Source organism: Gadus macrocephalus, chromosome 16 (assembly GCF_031168955.1).
Source record: "Gadus macrocephalus chromosome 16, ASM3116895v1".
Lineage (NCBI taxonomy): Eukaryota > Metazoa > Chordata > Actinopteri > Gadiformes > Gadidae > Gadus > Gadus macrocephalus.
Window position 1 is genome coordinate 8,180,789 of NC_082397.1, and position 15,054 is coordinate 8,195,842.

Here is a 15,054-nt window from a genome sequence, read left to right on the forward strand (position 1 = left end):
CATTAAAGACACATTTGTGCCTCGAATCCATTATGTCACTTTTGATGAAGGGTGGGATGGATTCTGACGGGTAATTAAAGATTTTCTTCATACTTAATAAACAACAGAAACAGAAAAACACTCTCTCTCTCTCTCTCTCTCTCTCTCTCTCTCTCCTCTCTCTCTCTCTCTCTCTCTCTCGCTCTCTCCTCCTCCTCTCTCTCTCCTCCTCTCTCTCTCTCCTACTCTCTCTCTCTCTCTCTCAATGTTATCCAACTAAATTAGTACTGATCACCTAAGCAGATATATTTGCTCAAAGTCCTAAATACAAGTGCTTTGTCGAATGACTTACCTAATTACCGTCATTTGTCTTCATCAGTCCCTCCACGTCGATGCTGTGACTCCGGGCAACATGGCCGAAATATTAACCGCCGCCGTAGCTCTTCTGCCATGATTACCCATTACTTAACAGTGTGATCCCATTAACACGGTCTCCTCAGCAGGGAGGTGGGACTGGGTGATGGAGAGGTATGAGAGAGAGGGAGGGCAAAGGAGTAGGGAAAGAGAGAGAGATTGTAGAGAGAGAGAGAGAGAGAGAGAGAGAGAGAGATTTTAGAGAGAGCGAGATGGGTTGTTGAGATAGAGAGAGAGAGATTGTAGAGAGAGGGGATAGATTGTAGAGAGAGCGAGGTCAATTGGAGACAGAGAGAGACCGGTAGAGTGCAGACCCGGGCGAAGCTTCCATTCTGGGAACCTGAGTTTCCCCAGAACTCCTCGTTGATGTTGTTTTTCTGTTCCGCGGTTCTGCAATGGTCTATTAGAGAGAATGTCCATCTGCTGGTATATTTAGAATACACTGTAGAGGGTATTAACATGCCCTTGGTACCAAAAAAGGGTTAAGCTCAGAGGGGGTATGCCACACCTATAAATCGCCCGCCAGGCAGTTTTATTACAGGTTGTAAATCGACGCCCTCCCCCTCTCGCCATATTTTATGACAGCCATCACTAACTCATTCTGATTCTTATTACTTTTTCTGTTCCTGGTCTGGCAATGGCCGTTCTCCCGGGTACATTCTATGCATACGTTTATGTGATGGAAAGCGTAGATTGTAAAGGAATTTATTCCTAATGTAATTACCACGTCGCCTTGTCCCACACTCGTGGTTTCTGTTGCTGTTTTTATGTTGATTGTCGGCCGCAGTTCCCTCCGCCGCCACCACATTTTTTCGTGCGTCGAGACATAAAATTTACATATGGACAAGAGTACAACCAATTTAGTGGCAGTTTGAATACATAATGGATGGGGAACGTTTCTCTCCAGAGTTATAGCCCATAACTGTTTCATAGAGTCTGAAGGTCAACCATACATTTGCTGAAGTCCACTTGGAAAAGATAGCTTCTCATTGGGTTTTAATTTGTATGGAGATTCAACGTCGACTGGTTTCACAATAATAGAAAACGTGAATCTTCGTTTGTGGTAAAGATCATGCACACACCTTTAGACATGCAGACAGGCACTCATGCTTGTCTGCATCTTTACTTAAGCCACAGCACGATAAACTGTCTATCAGAGACAAAGGTGGCGAACCCTGTCTTCTTGTCTGACTTGGCTGACAGAGTTTAATCAGCATATCATCTGTTCCTACCCAGAACCCCCCTGCTGGGATGTCCAATATGTGTGATGGTCTGGTGGACATCAACTCTTAATATGAGAGAGAGAGGTTGAAAAACATCAGGCAGACTCAATGTCTCTACTTGTACAGGATAATCGTGATGCTAATATCGGCCGCCATGACATCTAGAGCAAACATCACTTTAGCGTGGGATGAAGGCACGCTCTGCTAGTGGTTTTGATTGCTATTTTTGCTGAACATCGCCGGCCCCTATGACTCTGTTGAAATGTTAATCACGAGCCCGGTTGACGGCCATATTGGAGAAACGATAATGTTGAGGGGCGCGCAGACGTCGTTTCAAGAGGGATAAACAAGCACATCCAGTGCGTGATGGGCCTCCAAACTGTACCCCTGTCCTGCAGTGGATGCACATGGGTGGCGGTGGGGGGTGAACGGGATGGATGGGTGGATTAGGGATGGCGGGGGAGAGCAGATTATCCAGTATCTGGGCAGACAGATGCGCAGAGCAGAGAAGCGCAGAGCAGAGAACAACTATACAAAGAGCCAGATCTCCATCGGGGGATCGGTTCATAGTGCTCGCTCTGTCACTTCCTGTGAAAAGGCACATTTCATGGTACGTTTTCAAGGGCCCGGCTTCAGCAAAAACTGCAAGAGGACAGTTTCTGCTCCCTCGCTCTCCCCCTCTCCCCCCTCTCCTCCCTTTCATTCCTCTCTCTTTAGATCTCCATACTCTCTCTCTCTCTCCTTCTCCCCTCTCACTCTCAGCCCATCTACTCTCATTTTCCCGCTCCTGAGTTCTGTCGTAGGATGGACCATCCAATATGTCCGTGGCAAATATATACCCAATACCTACTATCTGACACACGCACGCACGCAAGCACGCACGCACGCACGCACGCACGCGCGCATGCGCGCGCGCGCGCACACACGAAAGGATGCACCATTACACAAACAAACAGACACACAGATACACACACACACAAATGTACACATACACACACAAACAGATACACAAACAGACACACACAATAGCATGCACCATTACACAACAAAAAAAACTCATGACACACACACACACACACACACACACACACACACACACACACACACACACCAGCGCCTTGCACACATGGCTACACACGGACACACACGAACAAGCGTATGCACGCTTTAACCTACATGTGCCGAGCGCGGTGAATGCGGGCGTGTAAATGTTTTAAGAGGTTTAGCTGGGAAGAGCTGGAAGGAAGAGGGACGGCTGGCTGGAGTTTCCCCGCCTGCGGCCCCCCCATCCCCATCCCCCCCCCCTCAACAGAGCTCCATCGTTATCAACAACCAACACCCCCTTCAGCGCTGGAGCAAGGCTCTGCTACGCCTTCACTGGCGTAGTTATGCTGGAGGGAGCTGGATGTGGGGGGGCGGGGGGGGGGGGGGGGGGGGGGGGGGGGGGGGCGTGTCTGTGGGTGATAAGCAGACCCCCCCCCCCCCCTCCCACTCTCCCCCTCCTCCTACCCCTCCAGCCATTATGAGCCCGGAAGGTCTCCACTTCCTCCCTCTCCTCGTCCCTGTGCCACACTGCTCTGCTCCACCCCGCTCCAGCGAGGTGGAGCGGGAGTGAGGTGTCCCCACACCGCACATATGGGTAATGACTAGCACACACTTAGCAGTCTGGTCGCAATCAGGCTGTTCCCGCTATCCCTGTTTCCCTTCCGTCTCCTTTCGCTCCCTATTTCCTTTCCATTCTTCACCGTTCCATTTGTTGGTGTTGTGCTAAAGTGTCTGTGTTTGTGTGTGTGTGTGTGTGTGTGTGTGTGTGTGTGTGTGTGTGTGTGTGTGTGTGTGTGTGTGTGTTTGAATGGTTGGTGGGAATGGGGCTTTTGGGGGACCGGAGACTAAGCCATCAGAAATGCTAATTCCAGCCAAAGCGCGCCTCGCCAGATTCATGTCTTTGTGGTCTAATTTACAATAGCGTCTGCTCACATCAAAGACTACATCTTTTTGTTTGTTTGTTTGTTTATTGTGATACTCACACGTTAACTCACACACACTCAAACACACCCACACACGCAGAAACACAAACACGTACGTATACGCACACGTTTAAGTTCCTCATTTTAATTTCTAGAAACTTTCTCTTATAATTGCCCGCTGCCTGTATCTGAAGCCTCTTCGTCTGTTGTGTTGCCAATTATCTGCTTATGCTAACGAACGTGCGCTAATCAGACGGACGTTAGCTCTTAGATTAGCGCCTAAACTAAGTGGGAACAAAGTAGGTTAGCTTTTCTTTTTTCTCGCTTCCTCAAGCCAGCGCTGGTCTTGAATAGGCGGTGACGATTCACATGCCTAATGCAGGCATGTGGAGTAAGACTCTGCTAGCCTAGATTCTGCATGGAAACGGCAACCACGCCACCACCGTAACAGTAAAGACTGTTATTGCCAAGTTGCTTGCTATGTGCCCATGGGGCTGTGATGTGCCCACCATGTAACAATAACACCCACTATGCACTCCACACACAGGCACCGACACACGCACACACACATGCACGCACACACACACACACACACACACACACACACACACACACACACACACACACACACACACACACACACACACACACACACACACACACACACACGTTCACACACAGACACTTGCATCCTTGAGCGCACGCACACATGCACTCACACATGCCCACACGCACACAATCGGCTGTCGCTGTGGACCCATGCCCTGTTTTGATACGAGCATGGCCACCTGCTCTCTGTGTTCTCCAGGCCTCCTCGGGCCATCGGCTCAGAGCGTCTGAGCCTCGGAGCGCCTCACCTTGCCAGGAACACTCTCCCTTGGAGCCTGTGGAGAGCTCTGGCTGAAGAGTGCCCTGCTCTTGGATCTTGTGCTTCTCCAGGCGAAGAAACAGTGGGCAGGACGGCTGCCGATGTCCGCGGTCTGACCTGTGGGCGTGACAGAGCGGGACGCCTAACCCTCTGAATTCGCCGTCCGACCCCCCCCCCCCCCCGACCTGCTCGGTGACGTTCAGTGTCCGAGCCCCCCCCCCCCCCCGACCTGCTCGGTGACGTTCAGTGTCCGAGCCCCCCCCCCCCCGACCTGCTCGGTGACGTTCAGTGTCCGAGCCCCCGGTGGCTGTGGACGGTGGAGTGACTACTGAAGTGATTCAGTAGTAAGGGTTTAATAGCAGTAGTGACCGATATAGTAATACCCAAGTAATGCTTAACTCCCACTTAGTAGCCTCACCGGGCGGAACTTCATCACGGCGAGGTAGAAACACATAAATATCTGTAATTGTTTGTATATACAGCGCTTGGCAGATGACATTTGGCCTCTCCTTCTGTGTAGCTTTATAATTCAATTAGCGGCGGCGTGGCATTCTGGAGTAGCAGGAACAAGCTATAGTGTGATAGCCCACGGAGGTGCTAGCATAGTGCTTTATTTGTCTTGGGAAACGCGTAGCGCCGACAGATGCTCCCGCTGGGTCCAGCCACACATCTCCTCTACCCATCTGCAACAAATAAAGTGTCATTATAGCACCCGCTATGAGTGCGCTCAACGAAGGGCGATACACAGATAGGGAAGATAACGTGTGTGTGTGTGTGTGTATGTGTCTATGTGTGTGTGTGTGTGTGTGTGTGTTGGAAGTGCGGGGCGAGTAATGCCTGGAGATTATGTGAGGATTCAGGATATTAATTTGCAGTGTGTATAAAATATTATGGACTTCATCATGAATTCCATCAGAAGCAGTAATTAGGACATTAAAGCCAAGGTGTGTGTACTAGATTGACTACACACACACACACACACACACACACACACACACACACACACACACACATCTCACGTAGTGTCTGTTTTATGAACGTGCACAATGACCTTGGAGCTTTGTTACAGAAATACGACCAATATCAAGGAAAGAATAAACTTAGATTTTAATGATTTAACAACAACCCTTTGCTCAACTCAACCTTTGCTTGCCAACATTGCCATTGCCTCCCCAAATCAACACGGTAATAAACGTATTGTCTTGTGCTATTGCCAGCCTCTTTCTCGTCATCGTAAACACAAGAAAACTTGTAAACACGATAAGGAAACATCAACAACATCTATAAAATGAAAACACAAGGCACAATGTTCCTGTGACAGTTTGAATATTACTGCGATACGTGACCTCATCAACATAAGCATATACAAGCTTTACAAATCAATCCCAGAGCACACGTTTTTGGTTCATATTTGTAGCGCAACCCTAAAAGGAAACAGAATCGTATCGTTTTAACGGAGCAAAGCAAATGGAGCGCAAATGGCGGGGAACTATTTTTTTCTTGCTTTATTGTATATGAAGGCTACTCTAGTTTCGACGGGAAAATTCAAAACCATTATTATCTTTCTGCCCCGACGCTGTTGTGTACTTTGGGCTAAGGACTAAAAGTACTAAAATTTTTTTGACTGAAAGCGTTTCGCTTGGAAGTCTAACAAGTGGTAAATATAACTTGAGAGTTTTGGTTTTGTTGCTATTACATTTGCATTGAATTTTCTTTGGTCGAAAAATGTCAGACCCCAGATATTGTGGGGACATCCCTATGTTCCTTGGGTCCCATGTTCCCCGGTCTGTATTTTTTCCACCATCAGTGCCGACTTCCACTAGTCTGGCTATTCCAAGACCAAGCTCAAACGTAGATTGCACGTTGTGCAGGGCGAACTCAAATCGCCGGCAGAATGGGCTGGGATACCCAGTCTACAATTCCACGGCAAATAGGCCTATGTAGGCTGTTTGACGCGCATATCCGAATAGGCCTAGATGAGGGGAGTATAGGCTGTAAATGGACAGTTAAAATAAACTAAACTAAATAAATATATAGGATTTCAATGTGGTTAATTCGGCACTGGCATGAAAAAAACATACTTACTACTATTCTTTATAAAGTCATTGGCGTCTCCAACAAAATGTGCAGAATGTTGTGAAAGTAATTGGAATAACTTGTTTTCTTTGAAAGAGATTGCATCAAAAGCCTGTTTTGACCCGCACAAAGGCAGCAGAACATATTTCATAAAATAATGATACTGGGGATTGGTAGACTGGACGGTTATTTGACACAATCATTTCTCTAAATAGAACCAAGCACTACTGAGTTTGCATACCCAAAAATAATAAAACATATTTGTTTGTTATGTAACAGAACGATTTCAGGTGGACATTGTAGCAAAACTAAACATCGAAGTTGGATTGGGTTTCAAAGCGCTATTATTTAATCTTCACTATATTGAGGCATTAGCGTTCCATTCCATTAATTTAGCTGACACTTTTCTGTAACAAGCCTAACATTAAGTGCCTTGAACAACGAAGATATGACCCAAAAAGTGCATCATCATGCATAAAAGCTCCTAGCAGACGCTCTGATCCATCGTGACTAGTAGTGAAATGAGACACTAATGTTGCAATTATGGGCAGGGTATGGGTTCAGGCATCTTCCCCGACGATGCCTACAGGGAGACTGGACACGGGGATGGAACCCAGTATCTTTCGGCTGGGAATTGAGCACCCTAACCGACCCACCACAGGTGAACAAGGGCTCTTGTTCCTCTGAAGACCCGTTAAATGGTGTGAAAGGGTGGGGTTTGAGCCACCAAGACCCTGCCATCCTTACACCACCAGATTCTCCTCTTTACCCCCCTCCCTTCTCCTATCTGTTCCTGCCCCGGCTTCCAGCAGCAGGGACAGTCTCAGCACCTGCAAGGCTGAAGCTGTCTCTGTGTGACTGGACTCGTGTCTTGTGTTTTTAAAGAGCCGCTCTATTTCAGCAGCTGTGGTCACTGGACTCACAGTAAGGATAAAAAATGTCACTTAGAGAAACCCTTGGATCTCCTGCTCCTCGCCTCCTCTCTCAGGCTGGTCTCCCCTCTGCTCCCCTCCTCTCCCACGCCTCCTCTCTCCTGTTCATCTACTCTCCTCCCTGCCTCCTCCTTAGTCACTGTTCTCCCCTCTGCTTCTCTATCTCTGCTGCTGGCTTCTCCTCGTCCTTTTTCCCTGTTCTCTCCACTGTTCTCCTCTTCTTCGCCTCCACTCTCTTCCTTCGTCTCCTCTGTTTTCCTCCCCTCTCTCTCTCTCTCTCTCTCTCTCTCTCTCTCTCTCTCTCTCTCTCTCTCTCTCTCTCTCTCTCTCTCTCTCTCGGTCGCCTGCACGCTGTTTTGCTGGCTCACAGCACCAGTCCACCTGAGCTCTGGAAACTCCTCTTTGGAGTGCAGTTGCTCCTGGTTGGTGCTGCCTTCTTCTCCTCTCCTCCTCCTCCTCCCCCACTCTCTTCCCATCCACCTCTCCCTTCCTTGGCTCCACCTATCCCCTCCTCCTCCCCTCTTCCTCTTCTCTCCTCTCTTGGGCTCTCAGCTCCAAGGAAAGAAACTGAAATGAAATGAAATAAAAAAAGAAAAGTCAGAGAAATAAAAATCCCGCTGAAGCCTCGACGGTGAAGGGCAGGAAATAATTCAGCAGCAGCCCCTAAAGCAGTGTCTGCATCGACGTCGATGGCAGCAGAGAGCGGCAGCGAGAGAGAGTGAAAGGCAGAGTGAGTTAGAGTGCGTGAGGGAGAGAGAGAGAGAGAGAGAGAGAGAGTGTGAGTGTGTGTCTCTGAGTGAGAGCTAGTTCCTCTGCACTGTGTGGAGCTGTGCTGAGCTCTCTGCCGTGTCGCGTGGCAAACGTGTGTGTGTGTGTGTGTGTGTGTATGTGCGTGCCCGTGTGTGCGTGTTCCGTTCCGGTTCCCGCGCGTTCTGTTGAGGCAGGGCTTACCGGAGTGAGTGAGTGAGCGAGGGAGGGAGCCAGCCAGCCAGCGAGCAAGGGGAGGGAGGGGAGCGAGGGAAGAGATGTGGCTGGACTAGGAGCATCATTGAGGACTGACAGCGGGGGTCCGTAGGCATGGCAGAGCCAGCATGGTAGCACCGTGGAGCCACAGCTGAGCCGGGGGGGACAGACGATGACAGCCCCGGCGTGGGTTACCATGTGCCACAGCCGCGCCGCCTTAGCTCCGCGTGGGACCGCCAGAGCCATGTGAGAGAGGACCCAGGCTCGCCCAGCGTACAACTCTTGGACATGTCTTCCAGGGCAAAGACTGGAGTCTCTTCTGTGTTTGAACTTGTTTTGTTTTTCCTGGTGCTGTCCGGCTGCTGCCCCGAACTCTCCCACCAAGCACGGACTAAAGGCAGATGGAACAAGGGGGGTGAGTGACAGTGGGTTTAATTATTTAACACGCGGTTTGCAGGGTTTCGCGGCTGTCTGCCCTGGAGGTCGTTGGCTGTAAGGGGGCTGTAGTCCCAGGTGGTGGTTAAGCAGATTGGAGAGATCGGTTGGACGTTTCAAGGTGATCCCACACGCAGGACGGTGGGAACAACAATGGACGCCCTTGATGCTGAACACTTTTGGATGATTACCTGCCTTGTTAACCCCATCGTGTAACAAGTTTGTTAAGTTGGCGGAAGTTTGTTCAATTTTGGCCGTCTGTATTTTAACAGGATACCATTTACTCATAGGATATTAAAAAGAAAGCTAATGTTTGGTCGATTTATTTCTTTATTTTAGAATAGTAGTCAAAGTAATGGGGTGGCTCCTGTTTATGAGCTGTTTATGCATTAGGAGATGAACACTTGGCTGGAACTTTTATCGCTTGCCGCGGAGAGGAGGAGGAGGAGAATGGGAGGATGGAAGTGCTCAGCCTGCCAGTGTTAACTTACAGGATGTGTTTTTTTTTTATCACCTATCACTTAGTGCTTTGAGCGTTGGTTGGGATCTGCTTCAGATCTCTCCCTCGCCCCCTTAGCCTCGGGGGTTACCCGGGGGCAGGGGCGGGGGGGGGAGGGGGCGTCATGGGGTCCATCGCTGCCCCCCAGCATGCCTCGGCAGCCGGACCCGCCAATGTTTTGGTCGATTCCTGCGCTTTTTTGGTTAAAGACCCGTATCACCGGTCTGGGAACAGGGTGTTAATAATTAATCTTAGCCCCTCAGTGGGTGCCTTTCCCCTGCCTCCTCTCGTAGCATTTAATCCCCTTTGTCGGATTAAAGGAGCCTCTAATCTCGGAGCCGCCGACGCCGCTGCTAGGCGAGTTGGCTGCGAGATGCTCCCCGCAGCCCGGTGTCAGCCGCTCGCAGGCACGCGAGGCTCAGCGGTGTAGCCGGGGAACGTGTGCGCCTTCAAAGAGACAGCTGCACCGCAGACGTCCCGGTCGCTTTAATTGGTCCTCTAGTCGCTACCTAGCCTTGCCTATCGCCTCGCCTCACTTTGTTCATCGTGTAATGTATCTCCCACCTGCCATGTCTCCCGTCTGTAGAGCCCTGTCTGCCTCTGATCCTTCATGAACAAGAGTCCTACATTAATGATTAGGCGTGTGGGGGTACAGATGTGCCGCACAGTTGAGTGTGTTTGTTGATGAGTTCCAGTGGCTGTTTGCAGTACGACCTAGACATCTGTCTCTTTTTTGTGACTTTTTGGTGAAAACAAAATAAAGATTGTTTTCAGTTGATTTACCGCCAAGATTTATTGCCAAGATCAGATATTTAGGTGTCTTTTTTACAATGATGCCACATGTTACAATGATGCAACTTGCACAACACTGAAACAAAAACTATACTATCTATAAACTTAAGTTACTTTTAATCATATAAATTATTATTTTCCGTAAGTTAAAAGCAGTCCATCCATAACTGTCTGGTGCGCCATTTGTACTTAAGATTCTTCCAGTGTTTGGGTACTGTCATTGTTTAGATGGTTCAGCATTATTCCACAATTTATATTTAAGATACTTCCAGTGTTGGGTACTTTCATTGTTTGGGTGGGTTAGAATAATCCCGCAAAGTTTTTATTCCAAGGCCAAACGAGGATACAGTATATGGCAGCTCAGACCGGCCTCCAGTGTAATAGAGGGCAGTGACCTCACTAGTGTAATCAGGACAGAGATGCCAGACACAGCAGAGCGCATTCAACAAATGACTCCATAACCACACTCAAACTGCAACCTTGCATGCAGGATTATGCTCTGGTTTCACAGTTCGCCAGGTGTAATTTTATCCATGATGGCGATAAGATCAGTGTGGAATTGACAAATGTTTGGGAATATGCTGTCAAATCCTTAATGGAATACCAGACGGCAGGAACCGCTTCGTCAATCCGCCATCCCAGCGCCATCGGATATTTCTCAGGCGCCGCTGTTGTGATTCAAAAATGAAAAACTCAAAAAACAGCCCTACGTTATCGTAATCGGAAATAACATTTGCAATGCATGCATCCGTCATTTCCATCATACTAGTTTGAGAACTAGCTGAACTTATTTTTCGGATACGTTACTCTTTTCTTCAGCAGGCTACATGTTGAAGGCGTGCATGTGGAATCCATGGCCACAGGCCATCTCATTAATACACTGAAAATTGTGTAGCTCTACTGGATATCTGACTAATACATTCAATTCCCTTACCCATGCATTAATACGCAAATAAATACATGGGCCTAACTATGAGGGCATGGGAACGACTTAGTGAGTTTAGTGACTCTGTTGTGTTGGCCTATGGGCTTACTGTTTGGTGATTATTTTTGTGGCCAATTGATAAATTGGCCAAGCACTTTCCCAGCACTCTGACTAATAATAAACACAAAATAATTGGACTGGTAATTACCATTTTGTCATTTAGCAGACGCTTTTATCCAAACTGACTTGCAGTGATTTCTTTATAAGATACTTTTCATTAAGCAGCAGGTAGGGTTAAGGCAATTACTCCCTGCGGACATCAGGGTTCGAACCCTGAACCTTTCGGCTGGATACCAAACACACCAAACCCTCGATGATGCTGACCAGCCTGCCCATATGCTGCTAATATTCAATATCTAGTTACACTTTTATCATAGTCGTATTAACTTGGTACCAGGTAGACCTTAAGAAAAACAACACAATATCAAGGACCCGGGCATAAAAAAGGTGCAGGAGTGCAAAACCCGTTGAACAAGCGAAGGCCGTAAAAGATAATTAAATGTGATAAAACAGCAACACTGTATTCTCTAATCTATTCACATTGATTGCGAAGTTATTCCCAAAAAGCCATAAACACCCCCACATCCTGGGGGAAGGCGGTTATTATGAAGTGGAGTCTTATGGGCCCCCTGCCTTTGCTTGGCTGATTGATACCACCCCCTACTGTGACACAGCCAGCCCCACACAGGTAAGTGAGTCATCTCCCCCACTTGATGTTGCTCTCCTGTACCCTCCCTCAGAAGCTGCCTCTCTGATTTTGGAATTAAAAGATAATTAATAACGATAATGAGAAATTATAATATTGGTTAGACTTTTTTTTCTTTTTTTTTATCCTTCCGCTTCAAAATTCATCTTTCAGGTTTGTTTAGTTCGGTTGTGTTTGTCTCCAACACACCAGCGTTTTCTTTCAGTAAATGGATCCGATGTAAGCTTTTATGTATTATTATACTTCTAGTTTTGCTTTTAGAACGGTTTCCCCAAAAGCAAATGGCTGTGCTTTCTTTAACGATCAATAACTAATTTCAGTTGTTGTATGTTCTTTGAAGTCCCTGAACAGGGTGTAAAAAAACGCAAGTCCTAGCATCTTGTAGCTGACATTTTAATGAATAACAGATTGCCCGGAAAGGAAAAGAAAGGAACCCCCTTGTACTGAATCCTTCCAGACCAAGGCCTGATTTATAAAACACAACCCGCCTGCCGGTCCAACGTCCCTTATTGTTCAAGGCTAGCATGAGGGAAGTTCAGAGCTCGCCGTCAAACCTCAAGGCACAACTTCTTACGCACTCCACAATCTAGAAAATTACTACTCTCCTTTTCTACCCACACCAGCCCGTGGAGACGGGTCTAAATGAGAAATGTCACACACGCCGTGACCAGGAAGGCCCAGTGATTGAAGTGAGCCTGGCAACATTGGGGGAAAACCAATTGGATACGTTGCAATCCCAGTAAAGTCCCAGTGAATTAATGGTAATAAAAAGACAGAGGCAGGCCTGGCTATTGCTAGCACAGCGCTCCAGAGGCAACTTATATGTTGGCTGGGCCAGACTGAGGAATAGGATCATTTCTCCTGTATGCCACGACCACGGACTTCCAGGAAAAGAGTAATGGCATCCAGAGGTGGCCTGCAACAGTTATAGGACTGCCCCCTGCCCCCCATGATCTCCCAGGACGAGGGAGAGCAGGTCCGGGTCTGATTGTCTGAGGCGGTGGTTAGGGGGTAAGGGGTGGTGCTGGTGGTGGTGAGTAGGCGGAAGAGATTGATTGGCCACCGTTCTAGGGGGCGGAAGTATTACTACCACTTCCTATCCAGATCATATTGTGTAGCCTACTACAAATGGCTGCAAACAGGGTTACTCCATAACTGCGTGTGTGTGGAAGTCCCATTACAGTGGAAAACGGGGATGTGGTATCCAATGGTGTGACTGCACATTAGTAAGACCTGGACACACATTTACCATTGCATGAGAGTTGGCCCCACCCAGTACATTGCCCTTCTAAATATGTAGTTACATTGCCTTTGCCCTCCTACTTGCATACGTAATAATCATAAAGTAATATAAAATGATGAAAAGGTTTGGCCTTAATAGTTTACATTTGACACTGAGTTGCTGTGGTCGTGAAGGTCGTTTTTTCAGAGTTGTTGTGTTCACGGACATGTGTGCATTTCCCACCGATATACACATTAACAGTCAGTCTGGTGTTTAAATGATGGGATCTGTGCTCTTCGAGATTCTTAAATCGCAGGTCTCCAGATATATTCTAGGGTTTGTAAGACCGATTTGACGTAGGGGAGATGTATGCTGATTCTGGTTGCAAATTTAAGGGGATGACATTGTGAGATACCTGTAGTGACTTGGATAGCTTTTTACGATGTTGGTGCATTTCCTGTGTTTCCTTTTATTTTGGTATTAAAGGAAAAATATAGATAATTTCCCTCATTCTCGGTTTATACGCCCAAGGTTACGACGGGGACCATGACTGCTGGAAGGAGCCATATCATCTGTATCAAAACATATAAAAGAGACAGGATAAATAAAATTTCTGTCATTTAATTACATTACAATTCAATGCCTTGCTAGCGAACGAGGAGCCTTAAGGCAACACACAGCCTTGAATCTCGTTACACGACAAAGCAGAAAAAAATCGCTTTATTTTCCACTTTATTATACAAGCTACAACTCTGAGATAATATTTATGCCGAAGAACTGTTGTGTGTTCTGTGGGCTCATGTGAGCGCATGTAAAAATGTGTCAGTTCAGATATTTTTCCAAACAAAGTGTTTACAAGGAGGGCAGCCAGTGCATAAATAATGAATCCTACTTTGCTCTCATAATAACTTAATCATGATAAAAAATAAAGACCCACCCACTATCCCTAGTTTAATCCAAATACTGACGATCATTAATCTTTTTACCAACTTGGGAAGAATCCATTTGCCTTTTATTAGTCTTTAATATTTTCTTCTTATTTGTATGCTGTGCTAAGACAACTCTGTTCTTTTGTTGGAGGAGACTACTTAATAGACTGCTATAGTTATATAAATCTCCTGCATACTTTTTGCCAAATGCCAAACGTACAGAACAATTTAGCAACAAACAAGTCATTATTTCCATTTTTTTCTTGGATATGCAAATAGGCAGCTGCTGGGGTATATCTGAGCCAGATAGAAGTGACTGAAATGTGTTACTTGTTTCTGTTGAACATAGAAACAATTCAAACAAATAACTTTAACCTTTTCAACATTTTTGTACGTTCTAAATGAATCGCCCTTTTATGGTTGTTATGGTTGTTATGTTCCTTTCCTGTACAATAGGATCCTTGCTGTTAAGGACACCCATTGAAGTGTTCATCATTTCTAGTGAGGTGGTTAAGCGTCTGCCTATAGGTGGATCCCTTATCTGTAGCATTAGGGAATGACCTGAGATTCTTTAGTGCCTTACGAAACTGTTGCAGAGCTTGCTGCAGAAAATATAAATAACTAGCTTGAGTAAGGCTTAAACGTTATTCTTAATAACATAATAATAGCCTTAATCTATGGTATCAAGGGGTAGGGCTGTTTGTTAAGTCTAGCAATTTTGTTACCGTAGCCCTTTGACATTGAATCAGAACTGCAAACCAGTCAGTTATTCAGACGATATGATTCCATGTTGTTTGGCCCCATCTAAGATACGTTTTGTGTACATGCATAAAACCAAGAATTAAGCTCGGAGATTTGACCTCATTTCCCGCTCCTGTGTTCTAATATCTGTAGGCAGCACCGCCTCCCGTCCCTATAGACTCAATATGTATACTGCGCTGTGTTATTATTCATAAATGATTCATTAGGCTATATTCTACGTCCACATTCTTTCTTTTTACCACTTCCCAGTCTGTTATTATTTGCTTTATGCTTTTCCTCCCAAGAACCATACGTGGACCGTA

The 15,054-nt window shown here is 46.7% G+C and overlaps 1 protein-coding gene across 1 annotated transcript in view; it reads left to right on the forward strand.

The window, feature by feature from the left end:
• The first annotated feature begins 8,066 nt into the window (after nucleotides 1-8,066).
• Nucleotides 8,067-15,054, forward strand: part of robo2 (roundabout, axon guidance receptor, homolog 2 (Drosophila)) — a 255,867-nt gene continuing 248,879 nt past the window's right edge. The window contains 1 exon segment of the mRNA XM_060075994.1: nucleotides 8,067-8,837. Within this exon segment, the coding sequence (XP_059931977.1) occupies nucleotides 8,711-8,837 (127 nt within the window). The 5' untranslated portion in view covers nucleotides 8,067-8,710.